The sequence below is a fragment of the Apteryx mantelli genome, chromosome 17 (genome assembly GCF_036417845.1).
Source record: "Apteryx mantelli isolate bAptMan1 chromosome 17, bAptMan1.hap1, whole genome shotgun sequence".
In the NCBI taxonomy this organism is placed as follows: domain Eukaryota; kingdom Metazoa; phylum Chordata; class Aves; order Apterygiformes; family Apterygidae; genus Apteryx; species Apteryx mantelli.
In genome coordinates, this window is record NC_089994.1 from 18,477,256 (window position 1) to 18,497,921 (window position 20,666).

At 41.7% G+C, this 20,666-nt stretch overlaps 2 protein-coding genes across 5 annotated transcripts in view; one reads left to right on the forward strand and one right to left on the reverse strand.

Moving 5' to 3' along the window:
- Window positions 1–680: 680 nt before the first annotated feature.
- TCHP (trichoplein keratin filament binding) lies at window positions 681–7,650 on the forward strand. Its single transcript, XM_067307369.1, has 12 exons — window positions 681–861; window positions 1,361–1,583; window positions 1,689–1,745; window positions 2,446–2,514; window positions 3,386–3,559; window positions 4,099–4,211; window positions 4,531–4,597; window positions 4,881–5,053; window positions 5,189–5,270; window positions 5,533–5,718; window positions 6,110–6,253; window positions 6,950–7,650. The coding sequence occupies exons 1-12, from the start codon at window positions 692–694 to the stop codon at window positions 6,980–6,982; spliced, it is 1,491 nt and encodes a 496-aa protein (XP_067163470.1). The 5' UTR covers window positions 681–691; the 3' UTR covers window positions 6,983–7,650.
- Window positions 7,651–7,924: 274 nt separating this feature from the next.
- The window catches only part of GIT2 (GIT ArfGAP 2), a 34,368-nt gene continuing 21,626 nt past the window's right edge, over window positions 7,925–20,666 (reverse strand). For all 4 annotated transcript variants that reach the window (XM_067307366.1, XM_067307368.1, XM_067307367.1 and 1 more), the window contains 4 exons: window positions 17,158–17,240; window positions 16,854–17,036; window positions 11,734–11,797; window positions 7,925–11,008 (listed from right to left, as the gene is read on the reverse strand). In XM_067307366.1, coding sequence (XP_067163467.1) covers window positions 10,796–11,008; window positions 11,734–11,797; window positions 16,854–17,036; window positions 17,158–17,240 — 543 coding nt within the window. In that variant the 3' untranslated portion in view covers window positions 7,925–10,795. The remainder of the gene's footprint in view (window positions 11,009–11,733; window positions 11,798–16,853; window positions 17,037–17,157; window positions 17,241–20,666) is intronic.

Genomic DNA, 20,666 nt, shown 5'->3' on the forward strand with positions numbered 1-20,666 from the left:
GATTAATAATAAATTATCAATTTTTTTTTTTGTCGTTGTTGTTTTAATGCAGCTTCTGTGTCTCGGAAGATGGGATGAAATTCCGCAGGTGGCGCTGAGCTGGTGCCAGTTCTGAGGCTGACGGAAACATAAACCTTTAACCCGCCTGAAATATTTACAGCACAATAAATACTTAAACTGCTGGAAGCTTTAAAGCGGTGTAAGGTTTTAAGGCACAATAAACGCCCAAGATAGCAGTAAGTATCGAAGGCATCTCAAATAGTCCAGATCAGTGAGCCCTTTAAATCACTCTTTTACGTACTCTAGGGGCTGAAATGGCTCAGACGCGCTTAGGAGAAACCGCAGGGCTCGGGCGGGATGAGGTGCCGGCGCGGCTCTGCGGCCGGGGCGCGTCTGCCGGTGCCCGCTGGCAGGGGCCGGCGCGGTTTGGGGGCGGATCGCCTCATTTGGGGCCACAGAAGGGGCTGCAGGTTTTGCAGGTCCGGGCGGCGGGTGCTCGGCCGCGCGGGAGCGGCGCTCCTGGGTCCTAGCGCGGCGGCCAGGCCCCTTGGGGCGGCGGAGGGCCCGGGCTCGGGGTCGCACCGCGCGGCGGCCGCGCTTGTCCCTCGGCGGCGCCCGTAGCCGCCCCGGAAGTGTTGCCATAGCGGCGCGGCCGTTGGCGGCGGCGGCGGCGGCGGCGCGCGGCCCCGGCATGGCGCTGCTGCCGCCGGGCCGGGTCCTGGAGCGGCAGCGGGCGCGGCAGCGCGAGCTGGCGGCGCGGAGCCGCCTGCAGTGGGAGCGGGCCAGCCGCTACTTCGCCCACGCCGGGCTCTGCAGCGCCAAGCAGGCCCAGTGGAGCTCGCCGCGCGCCCTCCCGCTGAGGTACCGGCGGGGGACCGGGGGGCGGGGGCCGGAGGGGACCGGAGACCGGGGGGAACCGGGGGGCAGGGGCCCGGGGGGACCTGGACCGGGAGGAACCGGGGGGCAGGGGAGACCGAGGGGGGCTGAGGGAGCAGGAGCTGGGAGCTGGGTCAGTTCCCCCCGCTCTGGGGACTGGAGACCGGGAAACAGGGTCCGGGGACCGGGGGGGACCGAGGGTCAGGGGCCGGATACCGGGCGGAACCGGGGGGCAGGGGATAGGGGGAGACCGGGGGGAACTGAGGGAACGGGGTCTGGAGACAGAGGGGAACCGGGGGAGCAGGGAACTGGGGGGAACCAGAGACCGGGAGGGAGCCAGGGGAGAGGGAACCGGAGACCGGGGTGAACCGGGAGGCAGGGAACCGGGGGGGCAGGGAAGTGGGGGGGGACCGGGACCGGGGGGAACGGGAGACCGGAGGGGACCGGAGTCCCGGGGGGTCCCCGACCGCCGTGCGCGCCTCAGCGCGGCGGCGGCGCGGCGGGAGGCGGCGGAGGCAGCGGCGGAGGCGGCGGCGCGGCTGGAGCAGCGGCGGGCGCGGCTGCGGCAGCTGCTGGCCGAGGAGCGGGAGGCGCTGGCGGCCGAGCTGCGGGAGCTGCGGCGCGGCCGGGGCCGGGCTCCGGGCCCCGCCGGCATGCGGCAGCGGAGCGAGGAGCTGCGGGCGGCCCGGGAGCGGCGGCGGCGGCAGGTGAGGGCATCGCTCCTTGCTTGCGCTGTTGCGCGGCCTTTCCCAGCGAGCGGCTGGGCTGGGAGGTTTTAGTGTTCTAACACAGTCCGACTCTCGTGTTTTCAGGTTGCTGAGGAGCTGCTGTATGAGCGCTGGAAGAGAAACAATGCTGAACTCCGGGAGGTGACGTTATTTCCTTCCTATTCCCTGCTGTCTTGCACTTACTAAACCAGATTTTAACATTTGAACATCATCGTGTATCTACTATTGTAGTTCATCTTAAATCGCAGCGTAGCAGTTGGTATACGTTCTGATAAGCAAAAGACAAAGAAGTAGGTAAAATGGCTTAACTGTATAAGAACTCACTTCAAAGCACGTATTCTTCAAAAGCAGCGAGAAATCTGTTCTGACACTGAGAACGGATTTTCAGTGCCTGTGGCTTATGTAACCGAATTTTTTTGAGATTCCTGCCTTATTAAAAAAAAAAAAAAAAGCTTTGCAGCAAGATTTCTGAGGTTTTGCAGCAGTACAGCTCTAGCCATTTTTTCTATACTTGGTGGATAAAATTCAGGTGTAAATTATTTTAGGTGCTTTTTAGAGCTACACCTGAAATGTCTGCAGTGCCTCTTTTCTCTGCTGACCTGCTCCAGCTGCCGCATTTCTAGTTTCGGTATCACTGCACTGTTTCCCAGAACTGACATGCAACATCAGGCCTCGGCTTGCAGTCTGGTGGAGACTGAGGACAGCCGGACGATCTGTGCCGCTGCAGAGGGAGATCCCATGGGGACTTCTGGGGCTAAGGACGTGCCAGGGGGGTCTCCAAAGCATCCCATCTAGATCTTGCTGGCACTAATGGTGATGCTGCATATGTTGTTTTCTCCAGATTGAGTCAGAGCTGCACAAGAAGCACGTAATAGATGCTTGGGGTGATCAGCTAATGCAAAAAAAGCAGGTACGTTGGGACCACTCTGGGGTTGCGGTCACTGGTGGTCTTCGGTGGGATCCTGGTATCTGTGAGCAGATGTATGTTTTACAGTATGTGCCTGTTAACGTAGTTCACAGACATTTGCCTTCCTGTAAGGACGTGAATAAGATGTGTAAGGAACAGGAGGACTTGCCTGCTTCTTTGTTGTTTTTATACCAGTTATCAAATAATGACTTACGTTGCCTTGCTCATTCCCATAACAACAGGAAGTTCTGGTTTCCACAGAACAACAGGAGTTGTTAACAGGAAGGATGCTTTTAATTAAGAGTCATCATTCCTAGCTAACAAATACGTACTATTTGTCTCCTAGAAAAGACAGTGATAGTGTCTGCTAAACACACGTTGCATGGTTCTGTGTGGCACTCGGTGCTCATCTTTGACACCTACCTGCAGTACACAACCGAGTGCCAAACTTCAAGAAGTCGGTGTTTGGAATATACAAGTACTAGATACAATAATTTTGATTTGAAAGAATAATAAAGGTCTTCAATTACAGAAACATTTCAGTTAACTAATGAAAATAATAATGTAGGTCTTTGTAAGAAACTGAGTGTATTTGTATACAAAACATCATTAGACTAACACCACATCACCTGTGCTTAGCAGCAGAGTTGTGCGGGGTCCCACTAAAGATCTGTCTAGTCCAATGTCTCCTTTCAGACTGCAGTCATCAGGTTGTCTTGCTTTGTCCTTATATTCTTTCCTAATATTTTGTTCCACATTCTCCAAATACATTTCAGCTTGCAGGAATTTGTGATTTGTGGATTCCCTGAGCCAGAAGTTGTTTCTTTGTGTTTAGCCTAACCTCTAATGCTATGCTTTCTTTTGGCTTGATAAGCAAGAAGCAACTGAACAAGAAGAGAAAAAACGATTTGAAAATGAATATGAAATTGCACGGAAGGAAGCACTGGAAAGAATGAGAAAAGAGGAAGAAAAGCGCCAGCTGGAAGAGAAGAAGCAAGCAGAGGCATTACTTCAACAAATAAAAGAACTGAAATTACAGGAGACAGAGGTAACCTGTCTCCCCTCATTTGAGAAGGAAGTTTGGTTTTTTGCTTGCAAATACAGCAGCACTGACCTGACTTCTTCCTTCCAGGTTTCTGTTAGATTGCATCAGGAACAAAGCTAGCTGTGATAACATTTCTGTTAGTGATGTAGACCTTTGCCTTGTCACTGCCATATTCGTTGAAATCTAGTAGCCTTTATTTGCTCCCCTTGAAACGTGATCACCGTTTTGTGTTGCATCAGATGAGAAAGATTGGTAGAAACTTCTAACTGTGATACATTCATGCTGAAGGCTTTGCTCAGCTGGAGCTGCTCGCTGTCTCTCTTGTGCTATGTGCCCGTAAGACAGGAGTGAATTTAATGTGGGATATTTACTGCAGTGAGGATTTTGATTGCTTACAAAGGAGTCAAGTTCTTGGAACCACTCCTGCTGCTGGTGGTAAAACATGGTACAAACACTGGTACAAAGGCTCCCTCTGGGATATCTTAGCTCTTTAAAGTGCTATTTCTTAGTTGTTGTTTGTTTTTCCTTTTTTAAAATAATAGGCAACAAAACTGAAGAAAGAACAAGAGAATTTAATAAAGCAGAAGTGGGAGCTGGAGAACTTAGAAGAAGAAAGGAAACAAATGGAAGAGCACCGAAAGAAGATGGAGCTTGGGTACAGTATAGCGTGTAGCTCATCTCAGTAGGGCTTGAATAGAATCTATTCCTGTGTCCATAATAGTACTCGCTGCATGAGGAGATACTGCAAATAGCAGTGGTAGGTTTTAAATATTTGGGTTTTTTTGATGGAAGCACCTAGAACAGCAAATGAGCAAATTACGTTGGTGCAATTACTTTATTTCTGTTTATATTAGAAGTAGCAGGAGCTGCTAGCATCTCCACCTCTATTGCCTATAATACTGAATATTGGTATATAATAATATAGGGCTGCAGAGTCAGTTTGAGTGTTTTCTCTTTTTTTTTCCCTCTTTCAGTCGCTTTTTGAAGCATCAGTGTAATGCCCAATTAAAGAGACGTGCCCAGCAGATACAAGAGGAGCTGGTAAGAAGAGATACCCCTTCATTTATGTTATAGATAGTGTGCACTGAAGAAGCTTGTTTCTTGGGTTTCATGCGTCTGCCTCCTATGCCTACGGATAATTAGGCAGCAAGCCCCTCCTGGCTTGTGAAGGGGGCTGGAGCACAAAGATCACAGAGAAGCTGCCAGGCTGAGTGTTTTCTTGAGCGTGCCCTTGACACTGTGTCACTGATAATTTTTACACGGAGAAGCCTTGCACACAGGTTAAGCCTGTTGGATTGCTGTTAATCTTTCGACTTTTCTTTAGGAGACAGACAGGCAAATTTTATTAGCCCTCCTTGAGAAGGAAGATGAGGATCAGCGCCTCCAGTCTGCAAGACGAGAACGGGCTGTCGCAGATGCTGCCTGGATGAAACGTGTCATTGAGGAACAACTCCAGTTAGAAAAGGAGAGAGAAGCAGAGCTACAGACTATTTTTAGGTGAGTCTATGTATGCTTAAAAAAAACATCAAGTGCTTCTCTAAAGTAGAGGGTAGCTCGTCTGTGACCATGGAGTATACATTTTTTTTGAACTGTAAGCTAAACCTTAGAGATAATTCTTTATCTCCCCTTTAGAGAAGAAGCTAAAAAAGTATGGGAAAAGAGGGAAGAAGAATGGGAAAGAGAAAAGAAGGCCAGAGATCGTCTGATGAGTGAGGTGATGACTTTTTTTTAATGATGTGTCTCTCTCCTTTCTATGAAGCCAACATTCCAGCTGTATTACTTAAAGCAAAAGTCCTGAGGATTACAAACCCCTGTCGATTAGTTCAGTACCAGGGACAGAGTTTTCTATTATTTGTGTTAATATATTTTCTGAGAACTGTTTTAACTGTCTACACTGAGATTTCTTCAGTTTTGCTTCTGAGTTTGACCCCTTTCTTGACTGATGTCTTCTCCCTTAATTCCCTCACTCCAAAAAGGTCCTTGCAGGCAGACAGCGCCAGATCCAAGAAAAGATGGAGTTAAACAGACGGGCCCAAGAAGAGTCTGTAAAGTATCGAGAGCAACTGATCAAAGAACTTGAGGAGGCCAAAGAACTGACTAGGCGAGAGAGAGAGCAAGAAGAGGAATTGAAGACAGCTCGCAAACAGGAGTTGGAAGCTCAGGTATGGTTCAGTTTTCAGGTGTGTACCCCAGATGTATACGAGGTGCTGTTGCAATACACTTACTTAGCTATTGCTTCTGGAAAGTACATGGAAAAGTAGTATAGCAGAGAATAGCTTGGCTTCTGAGAGGTCAGTTAAGGAAGTTTCAGAATCTAAGTGGACGAACAGACTCTCTAGCCAGTTCTGCTGAAGTTTCCAAATGCACAGTGGATTTGTCCCTTAACACGTTAGCTAAGGACCGGGCAGACAATGTTCAGTACACTCATTAAACCTTGTTGTCTTAGAAACCTTATTGCTACAGAGTGCTGCTTTGCAATGCAAGTGCAACTTCCTAGACGAGTCCGTGTGTCTGTGATCTAGCTTTAATAGCCCACATCTTTGCTATCCTTAGGTGACAGAACGCCACTTACAAGAACAAGAAGAGCAGCAGCGCCAGAGAGAGGAAGAAGAAGAGGAGAGATTAATAAAGCAGCACTGTGAGGAGTTAGTGCAGCAAGAGGCCAAGCGCATGGCTGAGCAAGGCTATCGCAACAGGGTAAATAGCAGCAATGGGGGAATCCTATACTTACACATCATCATAACACTTAAGCATATCAGGAAGGGTGACAATCCTCTTGAAAGCAGAATTTTTATTTCTAATCTGTATCTTAGTTGCCCTATAGTGCCAAAGGAGAATGCTAGAACCATTCTTTCCCTTGGAGCTATTTTTAACAGAACGCTAGAGCTCTGTCTCATGAAATGCTTTTCTCTTTTGCTGATACTGATGATTAAAGTCATAACTTCCTCAATTTTTTGAGGCAGACTTTTTGCTACTGCCTTAAATGACATTCTAATTATTCTAGCCATTAGCAGCCACAATAGAACAGTTGCTACAGTGCATCTCAGAGCTGTTCAGTATTTTTCCCTCTTCTATCACATTTGGTTCCAAAAACTAAGCTGTATATGAATTACCCTGCTTAAAAACCTCATGCCAAGCAGATCACATTTTTCATCCTAAACGATGAGCTACTGTACAGAGTAGCTTCTTAGTAATTTACTAGATAGTAGTTACAAGAACCAGAGAAGTGTGGAAGGGGATTGTATTGCCTTAAATCAACTCTTAAAAGTTACTGATAGATTTTTCTTGAAAGACTTTCTGTACTGTAAGTACTTTCTCTGCATGCTTAATGGTGGAAGATTAATTCTAGAGCCCTTAAAGTATTTATGATTTTCTTTGTTTTGACCCCATTAGCTCTACAGTCATCCAAAAGCAGCGTGGACCTGAAGATTCCTTGAGGAATGAGCACTAAATGAATTTGCATACTACAAAAAGAATTTTGAGGAATCAAGGAACTCCTTACATAATGATGGTTCTGGAATAGCCTACAATGACTCCAAGACTAAACGGAGTAGAAATAGGCCACAGCTAAATATTTTCAAATATCTTATCTGAACACAAGATCAAATTTCTACTGGCTCTAATAAATTCAGAGATGTGAGCATGCATTTAGGACTCCACCCTGAACTGCTTCAGTTATTTTATGTTCAGGAGTTGTGATGTTTTATTTTAGTATATGCTACAGTGAGTCAAAACATTCAACCGGAAGAACAGCAAAGGAAATAAAACTTGCAGTTTGGTCATAAAAATATGAAAGAACAGTAACTCTCAGGCACTATGGGTTGTGTTTTGTATTTAAAGTCAGACTCCTGCCTCTGAAAAGCAGTATGTGCCCTAGAAGCCCAGCTGTTGCTTCAAACATATATTGCAAATCAGTGAGATGATAGATAAATAATAAATGCTGTGGCACTACTTCTTTACATGTCAGTTCAATTCCTTTTCAGAAGGTGCTGAAGACTTCAATAAAGGTTTTTTTCCTTATTTTTACAAATAATGAATAATTGCAAGCTGAACAACCGTTAGCTTCATTATATTAAAAAACTGCTGCAACCACAGGAGTGTGTGAGTTTTAGTGATATTGCACTTGACTCCTTGATGTCATCGTGGGCAATGGCAGCTTAAGCCCGGGCCAAGCATTTCCCCCGGTAAAGCAGACTCGAGTGTGCACTGTCCCCCCTGCCACAGTGTGCAAGTCATGCTGCCATGGGAGTGTTACCGACATTCATGCTGTTTTAGCACTGTAGCCTTTACTCAACTAATGGAACTTCTTCAATATCTTTTCTTCACAAAACAAGCAGTCAAATAACCCAAAATAATTTTACACACTGAAAGTATTTTAGCATTTTTATAGTAATACAGTAAACAAAAGATTAAGTCAGAATGTACAGCTAGAATGACACTGATAAATACAAGTTTGTGAAAAGGCATTTTCACTTTCCTATGCAGCATTTTGTAAAGAGGACGGGGGGGGGGGGGGGAAAAGAGAGATCAAATCATAAAATAAAAGTCACCTTTGTTGTTTCAGGTATTGCAGCCTCCTCTGACCTGCAGCGCTACATAACTTGAGGGCTAATGTACTATTCTTTTAGTTCCACAATTATTTTAGAAAATCTGTAGCTAGTGTAGAGAGAACAAGGGCTTGCAGTTAAAGTCAGCTTTTGTTTTGGCACAGAGGTAAATTTAAACAACTGATAACTGGAAATCAGGTAAGGATATGTTAAGGAAAAGCATATAACTATGTCCTGAGAGATTCAAAAATACCATTCTCTACCTTTCAATTATGCCAATTTAATAGAAAAAAAATCCTAAAAGGAGGTTACATACTGGTGATGAAATATACTGATAGTTCTGAAACCAGTTTTATAAGTGTTTGTCTTCCACAGTTCTAATCCCAGCCTGTCTGCATTCCTGCAAATCTAGAAACAGTTCTAGGATTCAGAAGTGCAGGAAGAAAAGACAGATCATGAAGAGGATTAATTTACTTTGTTTTCATCTAATCTCTCTCCCTCCCTCTTCCCTCAAACTTAAAATACTTTAAAAAGGCAGCTATTTACAACATTTAAGAATCCAACAATACTGTGGCACTTGGGCAATGTTTGTATGTATATACAAACGCAAGCATGATTTTAAAAGGAAAGAACCACTGAAATTTAGTTCTTGTTTGTTAACCTAAACATGGCAGATTTTCACCAGAAAGCCTTAAAGAATAAGGCTAGAATATGCTAGACCTGTTTATGGAACCGCAGATAGCCATTTCTGAATCAAGTGTTGCAGTGAAGACTGGCTGAATATTCACATATTTAGACAGACCACAATATGATGACACTTACACCGCTGGCTAACACAGAGAGGGCAGGGATTATAGCAATATACGTATAGTTTGTGGTCCTATAATTTTTGGAACTAGAGGAAAGAGTCATAAGATTACTTATAACAAGGAAAGGTCTTCTATTTGGTGGAAAACTTTCACATTTCACAAGCTTTGCCATGTTTATGTGTAAATAGGCATGACATGCGGGATTTATGAAATCTTGTAGCATCAAAAATATCAAAATACTCATTTACTGGGGTTTTGCTTTGAAAAAGCAACCGACTACAACTCATCTGTTCCCTCGTTTCAGTTAACAAATCAAGATTTTTTTCCTCTGAACTCCACAACGCCTGCAGAGCAACAAAGTGAGCAAAGTTGTCACAACACTCGACCAGATGAAAAAGTGTTATAAGATCAACTTCCATCCTCGTTGTTGTGCAGCCCCACTACAGACAACAGCGCTGCATCTGTCCGTTATGATCCTTCTGCCGTTTACCATTAGACCACTGAAAGAGCTCTAGGGTCAAGCTGGTAAGGTAAAACACTTTCCTATATTAACTACTGACATGTGACATCTGTCTCTGTTTGGTAAGTTTGATTTTCAGCTAAAGCGCTGCTTTAAGTGGCTCCCAGTCAAGCTGGCGTGGCAGGCTCTTTGAAAAAGACAGCACACTTTCAGAGGGGACACGTTAGGAGGCAAAATAACACTGACTCTCCATGGAATTTAGACTCCTAAAGGAACTATCATTTTTGAGAGTATGGACTTACACATTTTTGGGAAATTTTTATGAACTTAGGAATTGAAAAAAAATGAAACATACACTGACATTTGTTACCTATCTACATTTCTGATAGGTGACTAATCTTGAGTTATTCCACATGTAGCTTGTAAAATTTCAAAAACTTTGCATGAAAGTTCCTGGATATAAAAACATTTCACATTTAGATAGACTAAGGTACAAAGGCAATATACTATGGCAGACATAGCTTCCTTTGAACTGGCACTCTTCTAATTTTCTTTTTTTTCCATAATTATCACAGAGATCTTCAGTAAAATTGCTTCTTGAGAGATATTAAACAATGCTGCTACAAACAAAATTTTGCCTTGAAGATGACACTAGATGGTAATAAAATTCTGTAGGAAACCTCAGAATGAGTTACTAAATCAGAAACAAAGGATAATATTTTAACCACTAATGCCCTAAAGTAACATCAAACATATATATTAATGGCATAGTGACAACTAAAAGAAATAACTATTAAATTTTAAATTCCTTCCAAAACAGATAAAGTGACAAAAGACCTTGTATAGTTACATTTAGTAAGCTCAGATGCCCACAACTACTATTGTTTCAGCAGACTAGAAATGTATTATTGCACAACAGTTGATATGGGAACAGATAATACTCAGTCCGTATTCCGTTAGCAGAAGGACTACAAAACTTCTTTCTGCTGTTTAGCAGTTATGTTCTGGAGCCTCCAGAGCCTGGTTTCACTGCAAGCGAGGCTCCAGGATGTACAGAGCAAAGGCGAGATTCTGCCCTCTGATATGTGCAGCTGACTTCAACGGGAGTTGTGCAAGCAATATCCGAAAGCAGAATATGGCCCTAAGGAAATCTCTTATAAGAGCTGGATACAATGTTGGTATGGGATATTGGCTCAACAGCTATTTGCAACATGCTATTATCTGTAACTAAACTGGCAACACAGGCACAAAATAAGGCAGTGGGTTAAATTAATCATTAAAATTGTTAGAAAACATGCAAAAATAATACTGAATTAAAAAAGTTTTTTGCCCCTTTAGTTTTCTAGTAAAAATTTGAATAGTTCCACACCTATATTTGAAAGTCAACCTTTAAAAAAACAAGACTAAAAAAATCAAGTGTGACTCAGTTGTTGTTCTCTTTGGTTGTGATGGTAACCAGTTGTTTAGCAGCCTTGGCAATGTCATATGCACACTGGATAACTTGCTGAGTGACCAGCTGGATGTCTGTGGTAGGGCAGGTCTCCACAGGAAGGGTTTTTTTGCATTCAGATTGGAGTCTGTAGGCACTAGATGTCAGCAGACGCAATGAAGTCCTTACTAGTTCAGATTTGGGTTTCTGGGAAGGGAAAGAAAAAGTTGAAGTAGATGACAGAACAAAACTGTTTTAGGATCACTTTTAATTAGCCAGCAGTTGTGAACAAATGTTCTTTAATATAGGACATCTGCTGCTAGGGCTCTGTGCTTTCTGGGACTTCTCTCTGAGCTGTATGAGATGTTATGAGCAATCACTACAATCACAGATATGGGGTAGGAGTGGATAAAACAAGTTCACAGAATCACAGAATGGTTGAGGTTGGCAGGGACCTCTGGAGATCATCTAGTCCAACCCCCCTGCTCAAGCAGGGTCACCTAGAGCACGTTGCACAGGATCACGTCCAGGCGGGTTTTGAATATCTCCAGAGAAGGAGACTCCACAACCTCTCTGGGCAACCTGTTCCAGTGCTCCATCACCCTCACAGTGAAGAAGTTTTTCCTCATATTCAGATGGAGCTTCCCGTGTTGCAGTTTGTGCCCGTTTTGCCTCCAGTTTTAGGGGAACTGCATGTACTTTTTAAATTGTACTTTTTAAATTTTACTTTTGAACTTTCAGCTTTAGGGCCTGGATTCACAGATTAACCCTTTCCAATCAGCATGGTAATAAATACAAAGATGCAACACCTGACAAAAATACCTAGTCATTTCTTCCTACCTTCTGGTTTTGGTTTTCATTTACTGCAGTAAAATTCACTAACAAAGAGAAAAAAAAAAGCCAAATTAGTTTTAACACTAAAAGGCACTTACTTTTGGAAACAAGGCTGCCATTTCTGTTACTGCCACATGTATTCTCTCGGAGCATGGTATATAGCTGCAAAAAAACGCAACATATTATTCTACATGTAAAGACTCTCTTTCCTTTTCGATTTCACTAGTCAGTGACTATTTCCCTCAAACAACTGAGTCACAAAAACCTAAACACACTATGGTGAAGCTTAGTGTCTCCTCCTTAAACACTCCCTTGTACACTGCAGCACAAGCTTGTATATAACCATACTATATGACTTCAGAAAAAAAAACCTTAATAAATAGTTATTTCTTCTATTTTGATTTGTCTTTGATCAAAGTTTGTTTGAAGGAATAACCGTCCACACCTGTTATACCAAATATTGTCAGAAAAAAGTCTCAATTTGTACTCAGTTATGGAAACACATGTCTACAAATACTAACTGCACATTAATTCATACATTGGCATTTCCTAAAAATGATTCAAATGCTACAATTTGTCTCTAAGTGGCTGCAGAAAGTTGCTCAGATTGTTCTATTCAGTCTGCGTAGGATCAACGTATTACTGTTATGTATGTGAGAGCATGCACAAGTAAATTGATTCATGTAAGTCAGGCACAAAGTAAAGTAAGATTCTGCAGTTTGAAGACACTTATACAAAATATGGTGATGCAGAGGTACTTAGGAACAAAGAAACTTTCTGCAAAAAAGTATTTAGACTGTTAAGGATCTATGCAACTACAAATATCCTTTAATGTCTGAAAAAGAGTTAAAGAAACCAAAGGTGTTTCAAATGATTTTATGTTTCAGAATTGAATTTTTGCCATCCAAACAGTTAACAAAAATATTTAAAGACTCAAGAGCAGATATTTATAGGACCGTCTTGTCTATCTCTCTGAAGCAATACAGAAAACTTTCCTGCGCTTATTTTCCATGGGTAAGTTACAAAGTAGAAGTCTTTTAAAAAAATACTTCTTTGTATTATGTTACCAAAAAAGAATAAACCCAAAAAACTATATTCTAAACACTTGGCAGCAAGATCTGAAGTCTGACCTCTGTAAGCTTTTAACCCATCATTTCTCAGCTAAACTTTGAATGATCTCTCTAAGAAACGTGTTTCTCTGGGGTCGACAGCTGGACCTAAAGCGTTCTTTAGTTTGTTGCAGAGATGCAGCCTAAGGACACATCCCAACTGCAAGAACATTCATTTCCATACCTATATCAGTCCATTTTCAGTGCAAATCAGGAACGCAGCGTTATGCATGCAGCTCCCCTTTTTCCCTTTCACAAATCGATAGGCAGGACACCTACTGCGAATGGTGTATGCAAAGCTTCCAATAGAGAATTCATACCTTGCTTTTTTGGTAAAGTTTAACTAAAGGTAAAACATCATATAAAGGTAACCGAAGAAAGCCAAGCTGTCTTCTCTGATGAATTTAAACACAATGAACGAACAACGCACAATGCTCATACAGCAGCTTACAAATACCTGCATCTCCAAACTACGAACTACTTTCACAGTGTGTACATTTTAGGCTAAATTTTCAGTAAAGCTATTGAGTTAAAAAGTGATAACTAATGAAATCACTACAGACTCCATTAGTCCTCACAGATTTCACTTCTTAATTATATACCAAATGAAAATTGGTTTGTTCAAAATACATCTTAAAACTATTGACCATAAGTTTTTGTGAAGCATTCCATTAGTATGGTCTGTCAAAAGTCTAATTTCAAAAGACTCGTTTTTAAGCTTTAAAGACTCAACTTCAACATTATAAGTTAGTTAACACAGTGCAATCTTAAGGTAAAAAAATCACAAAGCAGTAGCATACCAGAAAAATATTCAGCATCTATTGATTATGATACATCATTGCCCTTTCAAGCAAAAAAAAGAAGGAAAGAAAAAAAAAAAAACAAACCCACAATCAAATGATATGCATTTATCTTGCAATACCAAAGGTGCAAAAATACATCAGTTACAAATGCACTGAAAAGGAAGCAACACACTGGGGTCATTTGGGCGATGCAGGAAAAATTGCTTTAAAAAAGGGAGTACTTCCGTATGTCTCAAATCACAAGTCCTTTCAAATAACTAAAAGTGGAAGAAGATCTCTTTATACTTCAAGTTCACTGTAATTCCCTTTCTGCTATTGAGTTAACAATTTGCTCCCTGGAAGACACACTTAACAGTACCTTAACTCACATAAAAACCTGTTTGCTAGTTAAACCCTCCACTAACAGCGTGGAAAAAACTGTAAGAATTACTTGAATGAAAGAGAACTTGTATTAGAGATACATATTTCATAACACATTCTCCAGTTCTCTGGCTTTGCTGCCAAGTTTTTGGCATGCCTCAGAGGAATGGCGTTATTTTAGCCTATACACTGCACACTCATTAAATAAGCTGACACGTTTGATAAGTCCACACACATTTCAGTAAGACATTAGGAAGATATTCAAGTAGTGATAGCTTGGAGGAAAACAAAAATCCATCATCAACAATAACTGAAGACTTGAGGTAACCTCTTCCTCTGATTTTGATATTTATCACTGGCAGTAATGTTTGGGGTTAGAACTTGAAAAGTTCTCTTTTAAAGAATGTTTAAATTTGGTTGCATTTTAGGCATTAATAAACAATATTTTGCTCAAGGTGAAAGACACTGGTATAACCATTTTACATATAAGTCTTTCTTCATTGATCCAAGATAGAGATTATCTTCTTGTTTAACACACTAGCTATATAAACAGTTAAAGGCCTACACTGCAAGGTTTGAATGTTGCATGTTGGGGACCATGAAAATTCTGCTATTTTTGCAACAGCATCAAAACCAGCAACAGCATACTGTGCTATTAGTTGTCATAAGTTAATTTATATTGACAGACAATACAGAATGGAGACAGGAGAATCTCTTAAACTGGAGACAGTTGCAATTTCTAGGCTATGATTCTGTTCCCCAGTAAATCAATACTAGGAGCTTCAGCTGAATGGGCACTCTTACTGGTCCACAACTCTCTCTACTTGCTATCTGCAATTTCTTCATCACTCAAAGCATTTCATGCATAGCCTTCAACGACCCCTGTGCAGATGGTGCATGAGGGAAAGAGGCAGCAGAGAGAAAGAGAAAGGACACTGTGCCTGGAAGGCAGGGACAGAGGCCAGAGTACCAGGAGGTAGGATCAGGCTGCTGGATGGTCAAAGGCTGCAGGGGAGCTCTCTCAGCCCAGGGAACCAGCGTACTGAAACAGCCGAGGCTATGTCTGAGCTTGAGCATGCCTGCACGCTCTAATGGTCTACTTGGCCAGTTGAGCACAGAAAAGGGAAGAAAAAAAGTGAGAAGAAAAAGGAAGAAGGTGTTTCATTAATAAAATGATGCAAGAATATCATCTATTACTGTCCGATTATCTATAACATTCCCAACACAAGTTTGGAAGCCATATGATTACATCTTAAATAGTACTGAATATCTCGCTTTGCTAAGGAAGTGTTCTCCTAATGCTGGAGGAGAATGGTAGAACAAACCTACTCATTCTGTCTCGTACGCTCCATGCATGCTAAGTAATTCTTGGCCCACTGAGACAAAGCCAAAGATTAGGAAAACAAAGAACTATAGTTTCACAGCTTAGTGTTCTGTAGGTCTAGTCATTTAAATACGAACACACTACTCGTGGTACAGAAGAGGAAAAAAAACAAAGAGAACAAAACAGGTTGTTTAAACAATCTAGTCAATTCAACAGCAAAAACCTAGTTATGCTGCACTGCATCTTTCAATGATTTATTTTTTTAATCTGAACTCCATAAATGGTGACATACATAAACAATCAAACTCATTTGAAACGTCTCTTACTATTGCTTCTCATTGTGATCTTAAAGGAACAAGCAAGCAAGCATCAAAGGATGTCAGTGAAAAAGTCATGGACAAGGGCAACGAGCTTATCAGAAACACGCTCTGGAGCTCTCCATTCAGTTTCAGAACGAGAGGTCGTGCACTGTGCCTTCTAAAAATAGAAGAGTACAAGAACGGAAAAAATACAGAACAAAAGAGCCCCATTGTTGTCCATCTTTCTCAATAATGCAGGAAATAAGGGTTTAACAAAAATCACCAGCCACTTTTAACAGGCAAAGAATTGTATGGGTCTTGGGATCAGAAAGAGGAACAGCAGTTCAAACGTAAGAACTGCTAGTCTGCAAGCTTTCTGGAGACCAAAACTGTTCAGAACTAAAATACATTCATATATAGGAAGACCTAACTACTATTTATAGTCTTCTTAAAAGCTATGTAGGAAAACACCTGACGATTAGGTAGTGACAATGTCACTAGCACTTGCTCGTGGCTATTCAGCAAAATTAACTGTTAGGTTTGGTTACAGATTACATGAGGGAGCTCAAGCTGAGTGTTCACTGACATACTGATAAACAGTCACCTACTTACCAAGTTATCTCTGTGTCTAAACCTAATAGTTCAAAATAGCTTTTGCTGGCACATTATCTGTTTCCTTCTAAAAAAAGAAAACAAAACAAAGCAACCCCCCCCCCACCCATACAAGACAAAAGTCACCATGACAGCAGATTAGAGATAACATAAACGTAGCCAGAATGAGAAGTAATATTTCAGTATGAAGGCCAAATTCTCCCTGCCTTTGAAAATTTTCCTGAAATAAGACTCGGTATTACAATCACATTTCTTTTGGGAGTTCTTACCTAAAGCAACTGAGTTCTCTGAGATACTCATCTGACTTGAATCTTAAAAACTTACACTACACGCTTGCATTTTGCAGCGGGTCTTTCGCAAGAGTCTTGCTTCCCAGTGCTCCCCCCCATCCCTGTACTACTTCCATGTAGGATAGGCAGGTCAGTAGCAGACAGTGCTCCAGCCACAGTCTATTTCCAGAGAACTGTATTGGTTTTTCAGACAGGAAGGTGTTGTTTCCACAGACTGTGCCTGTTCACTCTCCTCTGCACTCACCCTGCAGTACTAGTTCCAATATACCCAAAAAGCACCAGGGACCTACATATTTCATATGCATGAAATCAGTATCTCCAGGCATAAATATACGTGATGTTGTTTGTACTTTTGAAAACACTTAAAAATCTTCTTAATTTTCTCATAAACTCAAGAACTCTCAAGGAACTCATCACTTACCTGTCATGCTTGTTCTCTTGTGCTGCCCGCAACAGCTCCTGAATATTTTTAGTGATCTGTTCAGTCTTCCGAATCACATCTTCTGTACTGGGCAAACTGGAACTGGGGGCCGTATCAGTATCTTCAGGGATAGACCCTTCCCCCTGCCAAATGACACTCCTCTGCCTTCCTTTTCTACCTGACCTGGAAAAGAATAATATTGACATTGTCACTGCGGTACAGAATTTTATTGTTGTTTAAATAATTCTATGTCTTTTGATATTGCAAAGATACAAGCATTAGCTCTATGTGTCACCAGACCTACCCTGCCTCATCCAGCTCCAAACTGGTGGTGGGATTATCATAGTCACTTTCAGGCATGCTATTCTGCTTTTCTAACTTCGATGCCTACAACAAATAAAGATTTATTTAAGTATTGTGCTTAAAATAAAGATCTTTTTCAGTGATACATTCTGTGTACATTGGTTTGTTCTTTTGCATAAAAGTTTCTGTACCAGTCTTATTTTTCAAGCTCAGTCTACCCCTATCATTATTCACTGCTCAATTCTAGGTTACTCATTCACACACTTCCAGCTACTGTTGTTTCAGCTGGGATTTATTTTTTTCCTGTTTTTACCCAATAGACTCTGATGCTTAGTATGCTTACAGCATACATACAACAGCAGCACTGAAATGAATGTGATACCAAAGGCCGTTCTCTTCTTCCAAAACAAGAAATTCATTAGCTCCCTAGTTAAATATTACCTCTTTAATGAGAAATTCTTCCCTAAAGTACAAATCAGATCTGTATTAGAGAATATGTTTTTCCAAGCTTTCATCAGCAGTTCTAAAAAGAAAGAGTCCTTCAGCTTTCACAGAACCTGCCATCTGAGTACCAATGTTCTCCTGCTCTCCCTTTCACTTGACGTTCAAAAGGGGCAATAATACGGAGTGACCTAGGAACCACACGTGGAACCAGCGTGCCACCCAGTTCAATGCCCCGAGCAATGATGCTTTTTCAGAAGCACGATGTTAGAGAGTCAGTTACCTCATAACCCTCAGCAGACCAGTTCTACACTTCCCAGTAAAGCATCTGATCCATGTGTAAGGGGGTGATGTTGCTTATTTCTTTCTAAACTACCTTTATCATGACTTTTTTTCCCCCTCCCAGAGGGCTGTTAACACAAGTGAGCACACTTAGTCATGACAGCTCTGGAATAGTACCCTGCAGATCCTACCGTAGCCCCGCCCGTCGGCAAGCTCTCACAGGTCGTGCTAGTCTCCCTTCTCTAACCTCAGCTGGCCTCCTTGTACAGTTTATATCCTGGCAATACATCCTCCAGGCTTATGCTATGGATACCTACTGTTAGGCCCACGTCCAGAATTCACATCAGTTTTCAGTTCAAGACCCTTGGAGGCACATTCCCACGCGAGGCCAGGCCAAGGGTCACCACGCACCTGCCTGCTCTAGTCTTAAATTGCAAAGCTCACCTGAAGTGCCTACTGCAGCTCGTCCATTTGCAAGTACGGCACACTGGTGTCACTCTACATACGGGTCCCTCTGCTAAGCCTAATAAGTCCTGGCATCCCCCCAGCTCCAGCCTAATTCACAGACTGCACTGCTCACCTAACAGGGTCTTCTGCGATCCCAGCTGAAGAATCACCCTTCGAGCTTTACAGAAACTCTGAAGTAAAGATCAAGGGAATCTCAAGTGTTAGATTGTAAAGGATGCCTTCAGTTAGCATCCCTGACACGTACAGTCAGGACAATATTTTTGTCTTGGGGAAAGATGAGGAGTGTGAACAGGAAGTGTTTTTCATTGGTTAAGGCCCATTCCATTTGCTATGCACTCATTTAATGTTAAAAAAAAAAAAAAAAACAAAAAAAAACAGATCTTCGGTCTGAAGCACTTGTAACATGAGCACTTTCCATCCATTTTAAAGTTATTTTGCACAGAAGAAAAAAAAAGTTGCATTTTTTGAATCATCTCTCAAGATAGCAAAGACCAATCCTAAAAAGTGACAAATAGCGAAGATACAAAACTATTACATGCAGCTTCTGGCCTTTCCCTTCTCCCAGATGTATAATGGAGAACAGTATGATGAATGGCAATGCTGTATGTTATGGTCAAAAATACAAATACAACAATGAACTAAGAAAACAGGATTTTGATACAGCAATAAAATCAGTGTATGCTTGAAGGAAAAAAAAAAAATCTCTCAAGTTTCTAGGTTCCACCATAGTTTAAAAACATAGTATTGATACCAGTTGCAGGCAAACCCAGATTCACATTTGACTAAGCAGAAGGACATTCACTTAAAATTTTTATTATCTAGCACTCCTTGTAAATCTAATATTTCCTAAATTGATGTCTCCAAACACTATACAGTCAAAATAAACTGGTGGCACAAGAATTAAAGGGATTTTATGCTGAGGGAAAGAGGCCAGAGGTATGACCGTTCAATATTTAAACCCACAGACGGGCTTTTGAAAAAAATCTCTGTTATATAGTAAAATCTGATTAGAGACCCTGCAATGTCCAAGAAACAGAATGAGACAGTACTGATTCATTATACTAAGACTAAAAGGGAGAAATTTTCTTAAAGATCTTTTCAAAATTAGCTAAGTCTTGCAAAGAAATAAGAATATTTTTCTCTTTTAAGTTTGCTCTTGGGAAAGCCTTGTTTTAGTGCAAAATAAGCAAAGTTTAAATTTTTAATGTATAATAATACACCAAAATGGGTATAAGCTACTCATAATTTTGTATGAAGTGAGCCATAAAAATCTAAGAACACCCCAAAGAATCTTGTATTGATGTTTGCTTCACAGTTAAAGATGTTTAGTCATAGAGTCCTCAAAATGCAGCCAGCTCACCGATGACTGAGGGGTACTTTCTGCCACAGTGCAAGCTGGTACTCCAGGTCAGTCAAACAGCAGTGGAGAAAGCTATCGGGCCGTTCATCTCAGAAATTCATTTGTCTGTGACACAATAAACTGAGCCTACTCTGGATCCATTACAGCCATCGCCCTTCCACAGCCCAAACCAGAAGTTATTCTAGAGCTGCAAATGTAATGTGCTTTTGCGTTCTTTTGAATATGTAGCTTGTAATTATTTCTAGGATCCCAAACAAAATGTAGCCTGCTAAGAAGCTGTCTGTCGCAAACAGACTAGTCTAAAACTGTTTACCTTGCTAGCTACACTAAATTTGTCCTTTTGTGAGGTGGCATTTTATGCTCACTTCCAGCAAATGAACTTGAATAAGACTAGATTTAAATGTCCCACTACATCAAAAGAGAACATTTAGAAAAGTGTAATAAGCTGGATAAAGCTTCTTTAAATAGCTAAAGCTCATGTACGAGGCTGCAACAAAGACAGTGTCTTTGAGATAACACGACCATATAGAATGGACTCAATGCTTCCCAGTAATACAGCAATTTTTCTTCCTAAAGTCAGTATAGTGACTAACAAAGACCTGAAGAACAAGTTTTGCAGATCCTCATGGAACAAAGTATGAACTTCCTTTATACGCTTTCACAATATCTTCAATTTTAACCTGAAAGGAGTCTTGCTAAAAGCAATTTCCATGCCCTTTCAGTCTTTTGTCCGTCAAGGTAAGCAGAAAGCAGGCTAGCTGATATTAAACGAACTGGTGGGCAATCTAAATAGTTATCCATTTGGACGCTTGAAGAACTCACTTCAGACAAACTAATGAACATCTGTAAGACAAACTGTCAATCAGTACCATTCCGGATTGGATGCAAACTGACAGCCCCCAAAGAAAGCAGGCTTTAAAGCTAGGACCCAGTGAGCATACCTGTGCCTCATGCAATGC

What these genes read in the sequence shown, in the direction of transcription:
- TCHP (XM_067307369.1), top strand. Translation starts at nt 692, where the DNA reads ATGGCGCTGCTGCCGCCGGGCCGGGTCCTGGAGCGGCAGCGGGCGCGG. An exon ending in CCGCGCGCCCTCCCGCTGAG is followed by an intron (nt 862 to 1,360) that starts GTACCGGCGGGG and finishes TGCGCGCCTCAG; the next exon opens with CGCGGCGGCGGCGCGGCGGG. An exon ending in AGCTAATGCAAAAAAAGCAG is followed by an intron (nt 2,515 to 3,385) that starts GTACGTTGGGAC and finishes TGGCTTGATAAG; the next exon opens with CAAGAAGCAACTGAACAAGA.